The 17,463-nt window shown below is 38.1% G+C and overlaps 1 protein-coding gene across 2 annotated transcripts in view; it reads right to left on the bottom strand.

Annotated features, from left to right (window-relative positions):
* Positions 1–17,463, bottom strand: part of Cow (Proteoglycan Cow) — a 362,273-nt gene that overhangs the window by 193,104 nt on the left and 151,706 nt on the right. For both annotated transcript variants that reach the window (XM_076391853.1, XM_076391854.1), the window contains exon 2: positions 3,062–3,119. In XM_076391853.1, coding sequence (XP_076247968.1) covers positions 3,062–3,119 — 58 coding nt within the window. The remainder of the gene's footprint in view (positions 1–3,061; positions 3,120–17,463) is intronic.

The following is a 17,463-nucleotide window of genomic DNA, read 5'->3' as shown; positions in this document are numbered from 1 at the left end:
TTTTCATTATGTTAGCAGAATATAAGTCATTTTTTAATTTTAGATGCAAGAATTAGCAAAAATAGGGGAAAACAATAATTATGAATTTGTGAAGCAGGTATTCAACTGTTTAATTACAAACGACCTTGCATTGGAATATAGCTGATTGGGAAGGAAAGGCAAGAAAGAGTTTCATAGCCTAAAAACATCAAATCTCATATTATGTAATTATCACCCTTAGAATATATTCTTATTAATGTTATAATTTTTATAGAGTTCATTCTAAAATATTCTATCGAAATTTGTATTTAAGGTGTTGCAGAAAAGGCAAATGTGGCACAAAACAGACGCCAAACCGAGGTGTCGAAACATGGCTACGAAGAGCTTCGGACAGACGTCTTTAAGAGGCCCATTAGACATCTTTGTGCTATCTGGGCACTAGCCCAAATAGCACAGAGACATCTTAAAAACGTCTTAAAAACATCCAGTAAAGTCCTAAAAATGTCCAAAAGACGTCTCTGAGATGTCCAATGTTACAAATCAGTATGTCTTTAGGCCGTCCTAAGAAATATTTATAAGACGTTTTAAGAACGTTCAGATTACATATATAAGACGTTCAGACAAAAATTAGACATTTTTAAGACGTCCAAAAGCGTAAGTCTTTAGGACGTCCATGTAGTGTGTCTTTAAGACGTTTTATAAATGTGAACTTTGCAAGTCTTTAAGATGTACGCTCTTAGATGTTTTTAAGACGTCTAAATTATGTTGTAAGACGTTCAGGCATAAAAAGAGCATAAAATAGACGTCTTCAAGACGTCGTGTGCTATCTGGGAGTTAATGTTAATTATCTGGTTTTTTTATATCAAAATAAAAAATTATTTTCTTCTAAATGAATAAATACAATACTATCCTGCTTTTAAAACTGTTCCTTTTACTGAGTACCCAGATAAAAAGAGTTTTATATTTTGAACATTAAGAATAAGAAAGAAAATTAGTTAGAGCCTTTTCGTATTGTCCATTTTTCATCGTAAAGCTTGTTCCGTCGTAAGCGGAAAAGGGCAATAAATAACGAGAAAGTTGGTGGTCGGGCGTTCGTTTATTTGGGCCTACAATTAGGATTGCCTGTTGAAAACTCATTGGCAAAAGTGGACGGTCTCGCCGTCCTTGTATGGGGTCTGGACAAGCTCACAGCTTGCTGACGTAACCGAGATTTCCTGGGAGAATTTCATCCCTCTCCTGCAGGACTCGGTAACGATAACAAGTAACGCCTTAAGTATGACCACCAATTAGGTCTCAAATTTTCCGCCAAGAAAGCTGGCTCCACCCACACGGAGGCTGCGAGCGAGGTGCATTTTTAAAGATTCGTGAGGTTCGTTGTAACTCTTGTAGACAAGAGAACATCAATCAAGGACACCTGTGTATCACAATTACAAGTGCAATAACACCTTCACAATCCTAAATCCTCTTTGACGCCATTAAATAGCCGTCGAAGGCGTAGTAGCTGCACGCACAAGAATGTACCTACGCACGCGTGTCGCGACAAAGCCGAATACACGCAAACAAAGCTGAAAAATGAACGCTGTTGGATTATCGATCGGTATAATGCTCATTTTCTACGTGTCCATGTCGAATTAGATGTACCAAAACAGTTCCAGTAGAAAATGAGCATTACACCGATCGATAATCGGCTAGCATTTATTTTTCAATTTGACGGCGAAAATCGGACTGCGAAAAACAAATCATATGAAGTTGGGTATTACAATGAGAATGTCGAGAATTCGGATATCCGAGGAGTAGGAGTTATAATTAAGAGAAGAAATCTAGATCCGGATACCCGAATACTCGGATCCAAGTTCGGATATTCGGATACTCATATCCGGGTACTCGAGACTCGAATGCTCGGGACTCGGATACTTGTAAATCTAAGCCATATTAAGAGCCCCAATTTATAGTGATGTAACAGCAATTGAGGATTTTTTATCATTTCTGAGATATTTTTGGGTAGTTGGGGGACTTCCTTTAATCCTGGTTGGTATCCTTGATAAGCAGCTACAGGTCTTGACGTAGCTAACGCATGGAATAATGAAATGAATTCCCGTGCTAGACATCTCTTACGCGCATTTTAAGTATTTTTCCAGTAATTATTATCTCGGAAACGAAGATTCAGATGCAATTTAAAATTTGCAGCACCTGCTGCCGAACGCTATGTAGAAGTTGTTTGGCTACAGATAAGGGTAAATTTAAAAAGCAATTTCAGATATTGTAACGAGACAGTATTAGCGTGTAACTAGTGATAAGTGAACTAGCGTAAAGTCGCGCGGCGATGCGACACAACGACGTGACAATCCAGGTAAAAAGGATCCGCTCGCGTACAAAGGTAGCGCGCTGCACCCTCATTGGTTGACGCTAGGTGCGAAAATAGGTATAAAAGGTGGCGATTAACGCAAAAACAAGAGTCTTAACGGAACAGACGTAGAGCACGGCACTCCGGTCAACTGAACATAGGCAAAAACCAATCCCCCTAGAGGAAGACGTCAGTACGCACGGCACCTCTAGGTTTCTGCAACCCAAAACCGTACAAGCAGACGTAGAGACGGCTCTTGTGCGATTTTTCCTTCCATAACCAACCTATCCTCAACCAAACTCGGGATCATACTTGTCGCGTCGCGGACGTTCTTTTACCTGAAAAAGCGAAAGACTAAAAATATTCTTTTCTGAATCGAACTCATAGAAATTAAGTGATTTGTGTACCACCCAGTGTAAAATGTTTGTTTAGGTGTTTCTGTTTCTTTTTAATAAACTATGTTAAAAAGTGTTTACAATTTAGAAATAGGCCGAAAATCAAGAATAATTAAATATGATATAATTATTTGTCTGGTAATTGTCAGCGTGTAAAAAAAGCAGAAACTGCCATAATCTCACTTACATAAGGGCTCCACATATCTACAGCGGGATTCTATGGCTTTCGGCTCGGTCAGTGGTTATGGGAATTACTGGTCTCTGTCTCGAGATTCGCGGTAATGATGGCGCAATTCGATTTTATGAGTTTTAAGCAAATTAAATTATAAATAAATTAACTTACTGTTTGGATCGTACGTCCACTTCTTCTTGTCCCCCACTTTTATTATGTGCGCATCATCCTGTAACGAAAAAACGAAATTATAATCTTTTTATCGGCAATGTTTATTCTAATACTATGAAATAAATTTATACATCAAAGCAGGGTTGACTTCTTAAAAAATTGAAGTCGGAGGTAGCGAAGTAGGCAAGTGAAACAACACTTTCTCTTGTCACGCTTAAGCAGCAGTATACCTACGCACGGTACGTGCACAAAAAATATAAGTACATACCATATGTATGTATTGTAAGTTGCCTGGTTGCTTCCTACTTTAGCCACCGATTATGTTTAATGAGAAAATATTTTTTCTGTTGTATATCAAACATGACGACATTCTTTATCGAAAGTCAAACAGGCTTGCCGATCGCTCACTATAGAAAGCTGAGAACTACATTCCGAAATTTTTGTTCATTTCTGTCTTAGGTGTAGAGGACGACAAATAGAACACTCACAAATTAGCAAGGAGCTGTCTAGTTTTTAAAAATTTAATTATTCCAAATATTGAAATTTCCATCGATTACTGCCAACTGTAGAAGTGTAACTTTTGCCATTAAAATTACAGATTGAAACCCATAGGTTTAGATCTTTTTAGAATAATGGTTTATTTCTACGCGAGGTAATGATGCATCAGGTTATAATACTATGTGATATGTATAGGGACTAAAAATATTAATGGTGACGGCTGAAGGAGTGAATCTACACCTCTGGATCGATGGACATCTGTAAAAAAGATCCGCCCGCAAAATTGTTTATAACATTGAAAATTAACGTTAATTTTTTTTATTGCGTAATCGTATTCAGATTGTTTAGCAGAGAAAACGTTAATGAAATCATATGTCGCAAGCGAACCATCTATGCAGAAAAAATAGTTAAAGGTTTAACATCAATTTGGTTGTGCAGAATCTCGCATAGAAGCATCGGTCTACCACTACTCTGCTACGCGGCAACGTCTACCCTGAATATGAGGTCCAACATAATGCTGTGCATACCCTAATACAGGAGGCTTAGCAAGATGCATTGACCTAGTAAGTCTAACTCGAGTAGCTTTTCTTTCTTTTCAGTATCATATGGCAAAATTAACAATCGTATACTACGGTATTAAATGTAATGATAACATTTATTTATCTACTCGATATTTGTTGCTTTATCCTATTTTTTGAAACACATAATTTTTATAATTACATATTAGAATTCCGAACCTTTCAATGGTTCTGGGGTAAGTGCCATGTCCTTAATATTCTCTAGACTTTGGCTGGGCTGGGAGGCCCACTATAGTCGTCAGCCATCAATTGCCAGCAGGCCTATTCATGACCTCTGATAGTCGAAATCCCGGTCATAAAATCATTTACTCTGGGACGCCCTAAGGCTAAAAAAAGGTAAAAAAGAACGGTAAAAAAAAGGTCCTGACGTTACATACATATAATATTGTAGTTCATGATTGTTGAAAGAAAGATTAGTTACTTGACTTGGACGCACGAGGGCAACTTGCTACGCCTCAGGTGTTAGGGAACGCACGCGACTATGCTGGGCCTCACGTTCAGGGCAGATGTTGCCCCATAGGAAAGTAGTGATAGGCTCATGCTCCTATGCGTGACTCTACACAGTCAAACCGATGCCAAATCTTTAACAATTTTTCCTAATTAAACGGTGTGTTTATGGCATATGGTTCCTTTCAAACATTTTCTCTGCTAAAAGATCTGAATACGATTACGTAATAAAAAGAAATCAACATTAATTTCCAGTGATGTAAACAATCTTACGGACAAGTTTTTTTTTAAAAATGTCCACCTATTAAAAGATGTAGATTAACCCCCTTCAGCCGACTATTAATATTTTTACACCCTGTACAAGGTGATCCTCTCGCTTAGAGACTAAAAGACAGTGTCGCCACAAAAATGTCGCACAAGAATATCGTACTCGTATGTACGATATGTACTCGTATGTACGTCTTTGAGTCTCTAAGCGAGAGGTTTACCCTGTATTTGCAAAGTTATGTGATAACGCACCGGCTATGTTACTGTAATTGTGTGATTACGAGAAAATGCGATTCGTAATCTGAGGAACCTCAATCAAGTTGCCAAAGCATTAACATCACTTGAGCATGAACGTTTGAGCAGGCGTAGCTACCAACCATTTAATAGGAGCCGGTCTTCCTAAGTGAGAAATGATTATATGCAAAAAGGTTTCAGATGAAAGTTGTTCAGTACCGAGGGGAATATCATGTGGTGAGACTTTTACTTTTCGCGGTGGACGTGTAAAGGTGAGGTAAAATCCTTTTATTTTTTGCTAGTATTGCAACTTATGAAAACTATCTACAGAAGGTCATTCAAGGTCAAACTTACAGGGAAATGCCGAAAAGGTGATTAAAATAAATGTATTGACAATTTAATGTAATTACGTTTTATTTCTACTTTAGTAAAAGTTCAAAATGATTACCTTCTACTTCAACACAGTTAACAATGCTTTATTTAATTTATTTCCGAAATATAATTTGATTTTCGCTTTACAAGTTTATTGTGTATTCATTTCATTTACACGTTTCCTGCCTTCGAAAACAATAACATGTGTTCAAAATCAGCAATACTAATGTAACGTTCCAATGCACTTGGCGAAAAGGAAGGAACAGGTTTCGAGAGGAGAGCGGCTTAGTCACGAACTTAGGAAAGTGGCAGTTCGTGTGGCGTGTGGTAAAAAAGTGAAATCTACGACTTGGATCTGTTTAACATTAATAATTTATTAAAACTTATTAAATAATCGAACACTGAAAGAAAACGAAATGATATCAATAATTATTAACTGACTTGAGCACAGCAGTGCGTGACGTAACTTGAACATCGAGTATCGATATAACTTTTAATCAATTCTTAAATTAAACACTAGCGGGATGAGTCTTAATGATTAATAATATGCAAGAATAATCAATTAGCGATGTGAATTAACAATAATGATTGTTCGGTGGTGTTTCGAATCGTATTTTATACGCCAGTACGTAGGAAGTGAGGTTAGCGCGACGTGAGTATGTCGAGTGGAGTTAGAGCGATGTGCGTATGTACAATGTGGGGTTAGCGCGACGTGTTCTGTCGATGTCGATAAAGCAGGCGGCACGAGATTTGGAGAGGTTATGTTGAACATCGATCTTGATCTGCTGAATTCTGAGTTGCAGGCCTCAGTTATGAAAAATAATCCAGGAGCGGTCTCCTGATTCTTCCAGAATAAGAAAGATAATCGATTTCATGTATTAAGCATCTCTAAGCGACTTTCGGTCTATATAGAATTCAGTTGCTATAACCGTCGGGACATTGTCACGAACGAAGCGGTCTGTGATCTTTTGCAATGCAAAATGTGTTCGTTGGACTTATTACTACGAGTTTGTGTATGTTTGGACGCCCTCGTTTTCGATTCCAAAAGGAGCATCAAACACCTTTACTCCTCTGGGTGTTTAGACCAGCGGTTGGTCAATAGATCTTTCTGGCTTTGTTGAATTTTGCTCGTGGTGTGCCGACTAGGGTTTAGTTCGAAGGATCAGAGATACCGATGAATTCTAAGTTGTATCTAACCTTGATTTTGATAAATCTTACTTTATACAGAAATGAGTTTAGAGGGCGGAGAAAATATTTACAAATAGGAACCCTCGTTACTCCTTCGAAGGAGGCCTCTCTAGGGTAGGTTATGCCCAAAAATTCCCGCCACAGACATGGGAGGGAAGCCTTTGTCAACAGCGCATGGGGGTAGTGGCTAGGTTCCGTGGAGTGACATTACCCCGGAAAGGCCTAAGGGGCAAGGGACCCCGAGGGTAGCGCGCTAACAGAAGACGCTCGGGTTTGAGGTTTACGATACGTCAATTGCTATTGAGCACAGATTCGGGAACAATAGGAATTCGAAGATTGATGCAGAGTTTATCGGCTTGAATCTGATGGACACTAGACATTGGAGGGCCTCAAAGGATGCGCCTGGACAAACCTTTTCTATTTCTATAAGTCACTCTAATTTTCTTTTCGATCTAAGTTAAAACAATGGATGCCAGGTTAAAGCATCTCGTGACTTGGTCATCGTTTCGAATCTGTTCATGCAATGGCCACGTTGACTCGCTTTAAAAGTTATTTTGACGCTTATGATTGTAAATTAGGGTAATTATATAGATTAGGGGAGCCACCCCCGATTTCAATGACCTTGGAATATGTTGCCAAGGTCATCATTCTGAACAACTTTTCCCTATACATATCTTTTAGTTTTCGAGATATTCGCAAAAATGTTTTCAATATTAAAAAGTGTGATCGGAGTTGGTCTGGGTTAGGTACTAGGTTCTAACTGGGTTAGGTTCTAGTTTTACTTCTGGACACGATACATGTCTTGTAGTGAATGTTATGTAAACTGATTTATTGACGTTAATTTTAATTTTCTATTTTTTTTCCCACACCCCTGTCTTGTTTAAAGCTTCCTGCAGGGGTTCTGCTGCATCCACAGGGTTCTCATGCGATGTTAAGAGTGCGGTGTCATCTGCGTACGTGGCTAAGAGCACATTTTCACTCTCAGGAAGGTCTGCGGTGTATATTTGATATAGTGTGGGACCTAGTACACTACCTTGTGGAACGCCCGCTAGAATTGGATAGATTTGTTATTTTCATTAACACGAAAATATCTTTCACTTAAGTATGATTTGAATAAAAAGTAGAAGTTGTGTGGGAGGTGTCGTTTAATTTTGTACAGCAACCTTGTATGCCATACCCTGTCAAAGGCTTGGCTTACATCAATGAAAGCGGCGGAGCATACCATACGTTTCTCATTTTGGCTGTCAATCGATCATAGCCTGGTGCTTTTTTATTATTAAGCTGTTTTATTTCTGCGGCTATTTCTGTGAGGCTGATGTGCCTGATTTGTTCATTGAGTTGCGTGAAGGTGCTGAGATATTCTGCTATTTCTTTGTCTTCGTTATCAGTCATCGAAGTATCGTTCGGTCTAAAGATTTTGGAGAGATGAATTGCAAATGTTTCAGCTTTATCTTGATCATCCTTTGCCAACATGTTGTCTTCTTTTTTTAGAGGAGTATTGTGTCTTGTCGGTCTTTTTAGTTTTTTTGTGATTTTTCACAGCGAGTATTCTTCTTCTTTATTCGGGGACAAGTTTTGTATGTATACTTGGATTCTGTCATTTTTTATTTTGTGCAACAGTTTTTTTAATTCTTTGGATATTTAAAATATCTGGATATTTGCCATTTCTTTCTGGCATTCCTTTTTTCGCTGATTTTATTCCGTACAGATAGTGGATAGCTTATTGTATTTTTTCCTTCAGTTTTGATTTGCGGAGTTAATTGATATGCAGCATTTTGTAGTGTCTTCGTTAGAGTCTCTGCCGCCTGGTCTATATCGTCCTCAGTTCTTAGTGGGGTCCTCAAGTCTAAATTTTCGTTTACTAGTGCTTTGTAAAGAGGCTAGTTTGGTTTTTTATTGTACCATACTGGCCGTTCTTCCACTTCTACCTATCTAGAGCTCAATGTAAGTATGACGGGGGAGTGGTCTGATTGTACATCAAGGTTTGAATTTATGTCTACTTGGTTTAGTGAAATTCCGTTTGCTACGAAGAAGTCGAGTAGGTCCGATATTTTTCGAGGATCTGTTGGCCAGTACGTAGGTTTGTCTGTACTGCTCTGTGTCTTGCCTGTAGCTCTCTACCTTTTAGGTTGATGATTTTTGGTCCCCATTAAGGGTGTTTTGCGTTGAAGTCTCCACCTGCAATGAATCCTCCGCCCAGTGTATTCAGGAAATTGTCGAAGTGCTCTTTGTGTATTTGGTGGCGTAGTGAACAGTAGACTGCGGCTATTGTTAGTGAGCCGCTTGCATATCTATCATTTTAATACTCGTGGATTGTAGGTAATTCTTTTCGAATTTGGTTGCTTCATGGTGCGAGATTCTTTCATTAATAATTATTGCGGTACCCCCATGAGCAGTCCCGCTTGGGTGATTTGTATGATATGTCTGGTATTTGTGTATGTTAAAATAATTTCTGTCTGTAAAATGAGTTTCTCAGATTAGAAGTATATCTATCTTTTGTTTATTTAGAAAAAGTTGTATTTCTTGCTTGCGTTGTTGCAAGCCGTTTGAAACTACGAGACATGACAAATTTTTTAGAAAATCACTGTAAGTACTTGGAGAAACTAACTATTGAAAGGAAGAATTTCTCTTTTAAACCTCAATCACAGTCAGCTGCAATTATGAACCACTGTCGCCAGCAGCACGTGTGGCTCAAATATAGCAATTACATGCATGTTTTAACTGTTTGAGTATTGTTGCGTTCCTTATGCACCGCAATTCCTCTTTTGAGAATCTATTGGGTTTGTAAGGCTCAATACACTTGTACGTCACGATGCACGGGTCGCTGGATTGCATTAATCGTCTAATACAATCCTCGTGGTCCGTGCCACGAATTTGAAGAAATTTATCAGATACATTACACTCAAGACACAAGTCGTAACACAACCGCAACCGATGATGTTACAATCCGCGAACGATTCAACCCCTACCGATTCGATGGCCGCGCCGAGCAGCAATAATGCACTGCCAACATCAGAATCACCGCTAACCGTTTCTTCCGACTTGCACGCAAAATTATGGACCATGCACTTACTAAAATTTAGCGGTTCGTATGAAGCATGGCCGGGATTCTCCGACGTGTTTCGCTCTGCAGTACAGAGCGAAGCCTTCTGCCTACAATGACAGAATTGCTTGAATTTTTACATGATCACCGAAAATTATTACAGTATACTCGCGAACGATCTAATAAGGTGACAACTGCGTCACACAATCGGCCAGAGGTCAAAGGACATGGGTTATCGAAGTTAATTGCTAAGACGAATTCCGCATACGCCGCAATTGATGTCCATTGCAATTTGTGCAAGGACAATCATTTCACATCAAACTGTTCAAAGCTTAAAAACATCACGGTTAATCAACGGCTGGAATTAGTAAAAAACGCTAGTTTATGCATAAATTGCTTACGCCCGAACTATTCAGCCAAAAACTGTCGCTCGGTTTCATGCAAACAGTGTAATGGACGTCATCATACATTGTTACATAAAGATCCGAATATCGAGGAACAGACCGCGACTCGAGTCGACTTCATATATGGTGAAAGAAACACCATACGCTTTTACACATACATCAATCTGTCATACAGCCTAGTATATCAGCCAATGCAAATATATCTGTATCACCGAACACGTCCACACAAAAAGAAGACACTAATCAGACAATTTTGAACGTTAAGACACCTTCTGCTTCTGGTCTATCTCAATCACAATATCCATCATTGTGAAACAGTAATACTTTTTACCGCCATGGTATCACACGATCTGATAAACGAAAGCGCTCTTAAAGTAGTCGCTCAATGGCGAGAAACTCGAACTGCAGCGCTGGCATGAACGTGTTAATTTTGCCGAAAATCACTAGTTAGTTACCCGGAATTTCTCTTAATTTAGAAACCATGAAAATACCATCACAATTGAAATTAGCGGATCTTCAATTCGACAAACCGAATTAAATACAGATGGTAATCGGTGCGGTATTGTTTTGAGATATTCAATGCATCGGTCGATATTCTTTTGGACCTAATCGTCCAATCTTGCAAAAGACTTGGGTGGATTGTAGCTGGGAAATTCGGATACTCAGAAGTCGAAAAAAATTCTGGAGTTCATCGTAATCTATTATCTGTACTTCGAAAGAAGATCCCTGGTGGGCGAGGCTTTTAACTTGCGATGTTTCCGCTTTCCTAGTTTATCTGTGATATTTCTCTCACGCAGCACGCGCCCTTCTCAATGGGTCCTAACCAATTACACTGTTCTACAAATTTTGACTTTCTTTCAATTTTGTAAACGTGAATAAACATTTCTTATAGATTTCGACGTGCTGATTACGAATCTTAAAACCGTTTTTTCCAGAACGTACAGTTTTTGAAGAAATCAATTTTTAAAAAAATGACAAATTTTCAACTTTGGGATTTTTTTGTGCTTTTGCCGTAGTAGTTATTTAGTTGCTCTTTGCGCGAAATGATTCTGTAGACTCTCTCGAATAAAATAATATAAATAGTTATTAGATTATAAACATCCAAATAGGTTTAAATAACAATTAAAGTGAAAAGGACACACAAAACGCACCCATTTTTGCTGATATTTTTCACTTTATTTTAAAAAGTAAGGGTCTAGGAGAAAATATAACTACATCACGCGATAGAGCAAACCTTTCTACTAAGGAAAGCATCAGGCGAATGTCCAAAATTATTTTTGTTTTCAATATAGAAATAAAATAGTTTGGCAAAACGTGCGGCGGCGACAGTGGTACTCAATGACAGCGGAGCGCGCGGAGGACGTCTCGCCTACCGCCTGCCGTTCAGCGGTCCCTATACGCATTGACGTCATTGAGTACCACTGTCGCCGCCGCCCGTTTCGCCAAACTATTTTATTTCTATATTGAAAACAAAAATAATTTTGGACATTCGCCTGATGCTTTCCTTAGTAGAAAGGTTTGCTCTGTCGCGTGATATAGTCAAATTTTCTCCTAGACTCTTACTTTTTAAAATAAAGTGAAAAATATCAGCAAAAATGGGTGCGTTTTGAGTGTCCTTTTCACTTTAATTTTTATTTAAACCTATTTCAATGTTTATAATTTAATAACTATTTATATTCTTTTATTCAGGAGAGTCCACAGAATCATTTCGTGCAAAGAGCAACTAAATAACTACTACGGCAAAAGCATTAAAAAATCCCAAAGTTAAAAATTTGTCATTTTTTTTCAAAATTGATTTCTTCAAAAACTGTACGTTCTGGAAAAAAACGGTTTGCAGATTCGTAATCAGCACGTCGAAATCTATAAGAAATGTTTATTCACGCTTACACAATCAGACCCTTGTTGAACAGTGTTATTTACAACTGCTTAGTTGTGAGATCCGACTTATTCTTTGTCTTAATCTGGCGTCTATCATTTTTTCTTTTCCCTAAGCACTACAAATTCTATTGGTAATTTAGGAAGGTTCGTGTCATACGAAAGAAACGTCGTTCAGAGGAAATACATATTTCCTTCTTCCCTTCCCTTCATTATACCCTCCCTATTTCCGGGACACTGCGCTTTGTCTCGCGACAGCGGCTTCACGGCTTCCATCTCCATGACCCGGGTGACAATGGCTCTGAAGTACGTGAAACCACCAAAGCACAGCGACCTCCTAATCTCGTCGCTTTGGTCGGCCGTAATGAACTAAGAAGTCGTCAATATATCCTGCGTTTCCGCAGAACCATCTGCAAACGCGGCACCTTTCAACCTCTACTTCCCTGGTCAACAACGACAAGGTCTCCCCTCTCCGCTACCGGCAATTTTGGAAAAGGACGTACTTCTGATTCGCTAATTTTTTAGCTCCATAACGTTTCAAAGCGGAAACCAGAATTTCGTAGTCCGACAGCTCGGCAACGGACAGGAAAGTCAACACGCTCCATACTGATCCAACCAATAAGGAGACCAAGACTATAGCTTTCCTCGGTCCATCCTAGCCGTTCGCCCTCAAACTGTATCCTGTTCTCTTCCCAAGACTCTTTCCCATCAAAAGTCTGGTGTTTCACCGTATATTCTAAACCCAAGGATACGCGATGTTCATTTCCACTCTCGGACAAGGGCAGAACCGCCAACGGAGTGAAGGTAGCATCGGACGGAGGTTCCTGAGCGACCAGAGGAGGTACACTACAACTAGTATTTACATTGGGAACCGCTGAATTTACAAATGCCCCCTCGCCCTGCACGCGAGACTCTGCGCTATCTGCGTTAAAATTAGATTTGGTCGTGTCGACATATTAAACGCTAAACACTAAATAATGCAACTTTATTTATAACGGGCTTACTTATTTCGTTTCGCGTAGGAGTTCAGTACGTGCTAACACTTTGACAGCTGTCAGAAGACTCCGTTAAACCGATGCCGAAAACGTCTGCTTCGATCGTCTTTTCATTCTTCGTTGCGAGCACAGCAGGCAATGACAGCAATATATTGCAAGTATTTGTATGTAACAGTCACTTAATCAATACTTAAGAATTAAATTAATATAAATAACACACCGTTAGTGGTTTGGTCATTATTTCAGAAATGGAAAAGAAACAACATATAATAAATAGTAAATATGAAGATAATATGGAAGTAGAGGAATTCCTGAGGTAGGGAGAAACTGTAAACTATGCAGATTTAAATAACTATTAGATAAAATAAATGTATTTGTATCACATACAATAGTATAGTATGTGCTAGAATTCATCTGAGTGCACATAATATTGAATCATGATCATAATTCCTTACATTTGTCGAAAAACTGGTGAATATTCAATTCAAATTTCATGAAAGTGAAATAGTCGATTTCACACGGGCGCCATTACATTGAGTTATCTGCAGATAAAGAAATCTGCTTTATCGAGTCTGCTAGAGACACGAATTTGTTCCTAAAGACAGAACGAGAGATCTGATCACCTACAGAATCTGATAACGTTGCGGGAAAAGCGCATCTAGCGTTGGCTCTCTTTCGAGCCGAGCGCCGGTCGCTTGACACGCCTTAGGGAGTTTCTTTCGAAATACAGACAATAGTATGTTGTACTGATAAGACTACATATCGTACTGAATGTGACTTCCATTAGCAAAAATGCATTTTTTAGTTCTGTTAATCACACTCCTGGTAATTTTTGCCAATGTTGCACTGAATATGGGTACACATGCTTCTTTTATTTTAGTTTCCAAGTCGTTTAAATTTTTCGGCGATATAGTATAAGCAATGTCTTTAATACGTCCCCGCAAAAAATCTAACAGTGACAAAACTGGAGATTTTGCAGGCCATTCTAGTATTTATAGATTTTGTGTAATATCTCATTTTTATGAGATAAAATGATACTATTTTACAAAAAGTCGTGTTTTTCGAATATTGAGGATAATAGAGCAATTTCACTTACGGATTCGTATTTAGGATGAGGAACTCTACAAGGATCACCCACTGAATATTACAGATCAAAAATCATGTTAAACAATGTAATGGAGAGGACTGCAACACTGACTTTAACCCCTTAGCCTATAACCACGAGTCGGACTCGTGGTAAAGAATTTGTGCCATAAGCGGAACCCACGAGTCTGACTCGTGGTCAGGAATTTATGCATAAAATGCGGCATATCACTGTTGAACCAGCGATTCGAGTTATTTCACATCGACTGTCTTTTCTTGAAACGTAAGTATTCTCTTTTCACCAGTATTTTGATTTCGTTTCGTTTACACGCTTCGTTTTGGCAGACCTCTACGGGATTTATTTCTAGGGTCTCCAAGGAATATGCGAGACTGAAGTTAATTCTTCAAAACAATTACTTTATTAAAACTTTGTAAAATGTAAATATAAGCAGTTGATTAACAATTCTTGGTAATGCAAATCTTTTGATCCTTCTTCCTAGAAGGCTTCGTTTCGTTTAAACGCTTCGTTTTGGCAGACCTCTAGGGGATTTATTTCTAGGGTCTCCAAGGAATATGTGAGACTGAAGTTAATTCTTCAAAACAATTACTTTATTAAAACTTTGCAAAATATAAATATAAGGAGTTGATTAACAATTCTTGGTAATGCAAATCTTTCGATCCTTGTTCCTAGAATTCCCGGTACCGATTAAAGATTTTGTATCTTATGAACTAATAAAACAATAACGTTCGTTTAACATTTGAATCTTCAATAACTGCAACTTCGCATCAAGGAGTGTCGCCACTGTCGCCACATCGTATATACAGTCGGTCACAAAACTATTCGGACACCACTATAGTTTTTACTATTATATTCCATACTTCAGAAATGTAAACAATTTTTTTTTTTTATAAATTTCCTTTATTCGTGCACTAGTCTTACTATTTGTAGACTTCTTACACCATTTGTATCCATTTCTTTTTGTCATTCGCTTCATCCATTCATGCTTTCATACTCGTACTATACTCATACATTCAACATTCTTCTACAATTTGTCCCCTTCGCTTTCATCAGTAATCCGGCGGGGGTACTGGACATTTGTTCAGTGGATGTAACCTTCGCAGTTTCCTTGGAAGTGGTATTGTGCAGTCTTTTACCGTCGGGTTTTGGTGTGTGTTAATTCTGGCCCAATATTTTTGATTTAGGATTAAAAGGGTTTCTTCGACTGATGGGATATCTAGGGTTTTTTCTATGTCGTCGTTCCGTATGTACCATGGTGCGTCAAGTATCATTCGTAGCAGTTTCGACTGTGCAGTTTTAATTTTCTTTTGATTGCTTTTTGTAGCTGTACTCCAAAGGGGTGTTCCGTAGGTCCATAAAGGTTTAATTATGGTTGTATATATTATCTTTCTGTTTGTTATTTTTAGTTTCGATTTTTTCCAATTAGCCAGTACAGTTGTTTTGTTGCTGATGATATTTTCCTTATTAGGTGTTTTATGTGAGGGCCCCATGTTAATCTTTTATCTAATACTATTCCTAAATATTTCGTTTCTATTGTTTGTGGTACGATTGTTTGGTTTATGTATACGGCCTTGAGTTCCTGTCTATTTAATGTGAAGCAGATGTTTGTGCTTTTGTGTGGATTAATTGTAATTTTCTTTTGCTCCATCCATGAATATAGTAGTTTAAGTTTATTTGTTAAATTTATTGCTGTAGTTGCATTGTTTCCGATGTCGTAAATTGTGGTGTCATCTGCACATGTTAACATTGAGTTTTGTATTTCTTTGGGAGGGTCTGCAGTATATATAGAGAAGAGTATTGGTCCCAGTACGCTCCCTTGCGGTACCCCTGCTTTGTATTCTCCAATACTTGAGTTTTCGCTGCCTATTTTGACGTAAAAGAATCTGTTGCTTACGTAACTATGGATCATGTTTACTAGATGCTCCGGTAATTTGTTGCTGAGATCTATTATAAGTTCGTGGTGTGGTATTTTATCAAAAGCTTTTTCTATGTCCAAGAAAACATAGTTACAGCTTTCTTTCTTCTCGTAAGCTCCCAGGATTAGATGAACTAGCTTGTGGACTTGTTCTGTTGTGTTGTGTTTAGACCTGAAGCCGAATTGGTGGGGTGGAATAAGTTCGCGGTCTATGGCATGTTTCATCAGGTGTCTCAGTATAACTTTTTCTAACATTTTGGAAAGTATTGGAAGTAACGAGATTGGTCTGTATGAGCTCGCCATTTCGGCTGGTTTGCTTGGTTTGAGTAATATGATTATCTCGGTACATTTCCATTGTGATGGGAAGTGTTGGAGTCTCATGGCTGCATTGAATAATATTGTTATATATCTAATTGTCTTTGGTGTTATATTTTTTAAGATTTTTCCAGTGATTAAGTCGTAGCCGGGAGCCTTCTTTATGTTGGCGTTCTTTATTAGGGTTTGGATTTCTTTTTGGTCTGTTCTAAATTCTTTTGGAGGTTGTATTTTTTGTTTTTGATATTTTATGTTATTGTTTGAGTTATAGATTTGTTGTAGGTGTTGTTTGGCTAATTCCGCTTGTTCGGCATGTGATTCCGTCCATCGTCCATCAGCTGTTTTCCAGGGTGCAATATTCCTCTTTTTTCTCTTGATGTTTTTTATCGTTTTCCATAAACTATAGCCTGTAGTTTGTGTCGTATCTAAGTTTGCTATATATGTTTCGAATTTATTGTTGTTGTATTCCCTGATTAATTTTTTAACTTCTCTATTATGTTTGTTGAGTGCTTTCTTTAAACTTGGCGTTCGATACTTTTTCCATTGTTTATCCGTTTTTCGTTTTTGTTTTATTGCTTTTATTATGTGTGATGGTGTTTCGCTAAATTTGTAAGCTTTTTTAACTACAGGTGGTGTTGATAATGTTGCTGCTGTTTGGATTATTCTCGTAAGTTTTTCGGTTGCTTCTTCAATCTCTTCTACCGTTCTAAGTCTGATGTTGCAGTTTATTTGTTCATCTAATATCCTTTTAAATTCGTCCCAGTTAGTTTTCCCGGTTGTTAGTGAATCTGGATTGGTTAGCTCAGGTTTGTCGTTAAGTTCCATGAGTAGAGGTGCATGGTCTGAGCTAAGTTCATGCAAGGCTTTTATTTTTGTTATTTGAGGTTTAAAATTTCTTATGAAAAAATCTATAATGTCCGGGGCTGCATTGATGTTTGTTGGCCAGTGAGTTGGGTTACTTTGTGTTATTATAGTTAATTTTTTGTGTTCTATTATTTTCTGTATAAGCTTACCTTTCGTAGTGTTTATTCTTGACCCCCATAGATGATTTTTTGCGTTAAAGTCGCCTCCTATTATGTATTTATTCTGGTTAGGTTATATATCGTTTATTTGTTCTTCGGTTAGTGTATGATTTGGTGACATGTAACAGGATGCTATAAGTATTTGTT

This window comes from Calliopsis andreniformis, unplaced genomic scaffold (assembly GCF_051401765.1).
Source record: "Calliopsis andreniformis isolate RMS-2024a unplaced genomic scaffold, iyCalAndr_principal scaffold0133, whole genome shotgun sequence".
Lineage (NCBI taxonomy): Eukaryota > Metazoa > Arthropoda > Insecta > Hymenoptera > Andrenidae > Calliopsis > Calliopsis andreniformis.
The sequence above is the reverse complement of the archived record's forward strand: the minus strand, read 5'-3'. Positions and strand labels throughout refer to the sequence as shown.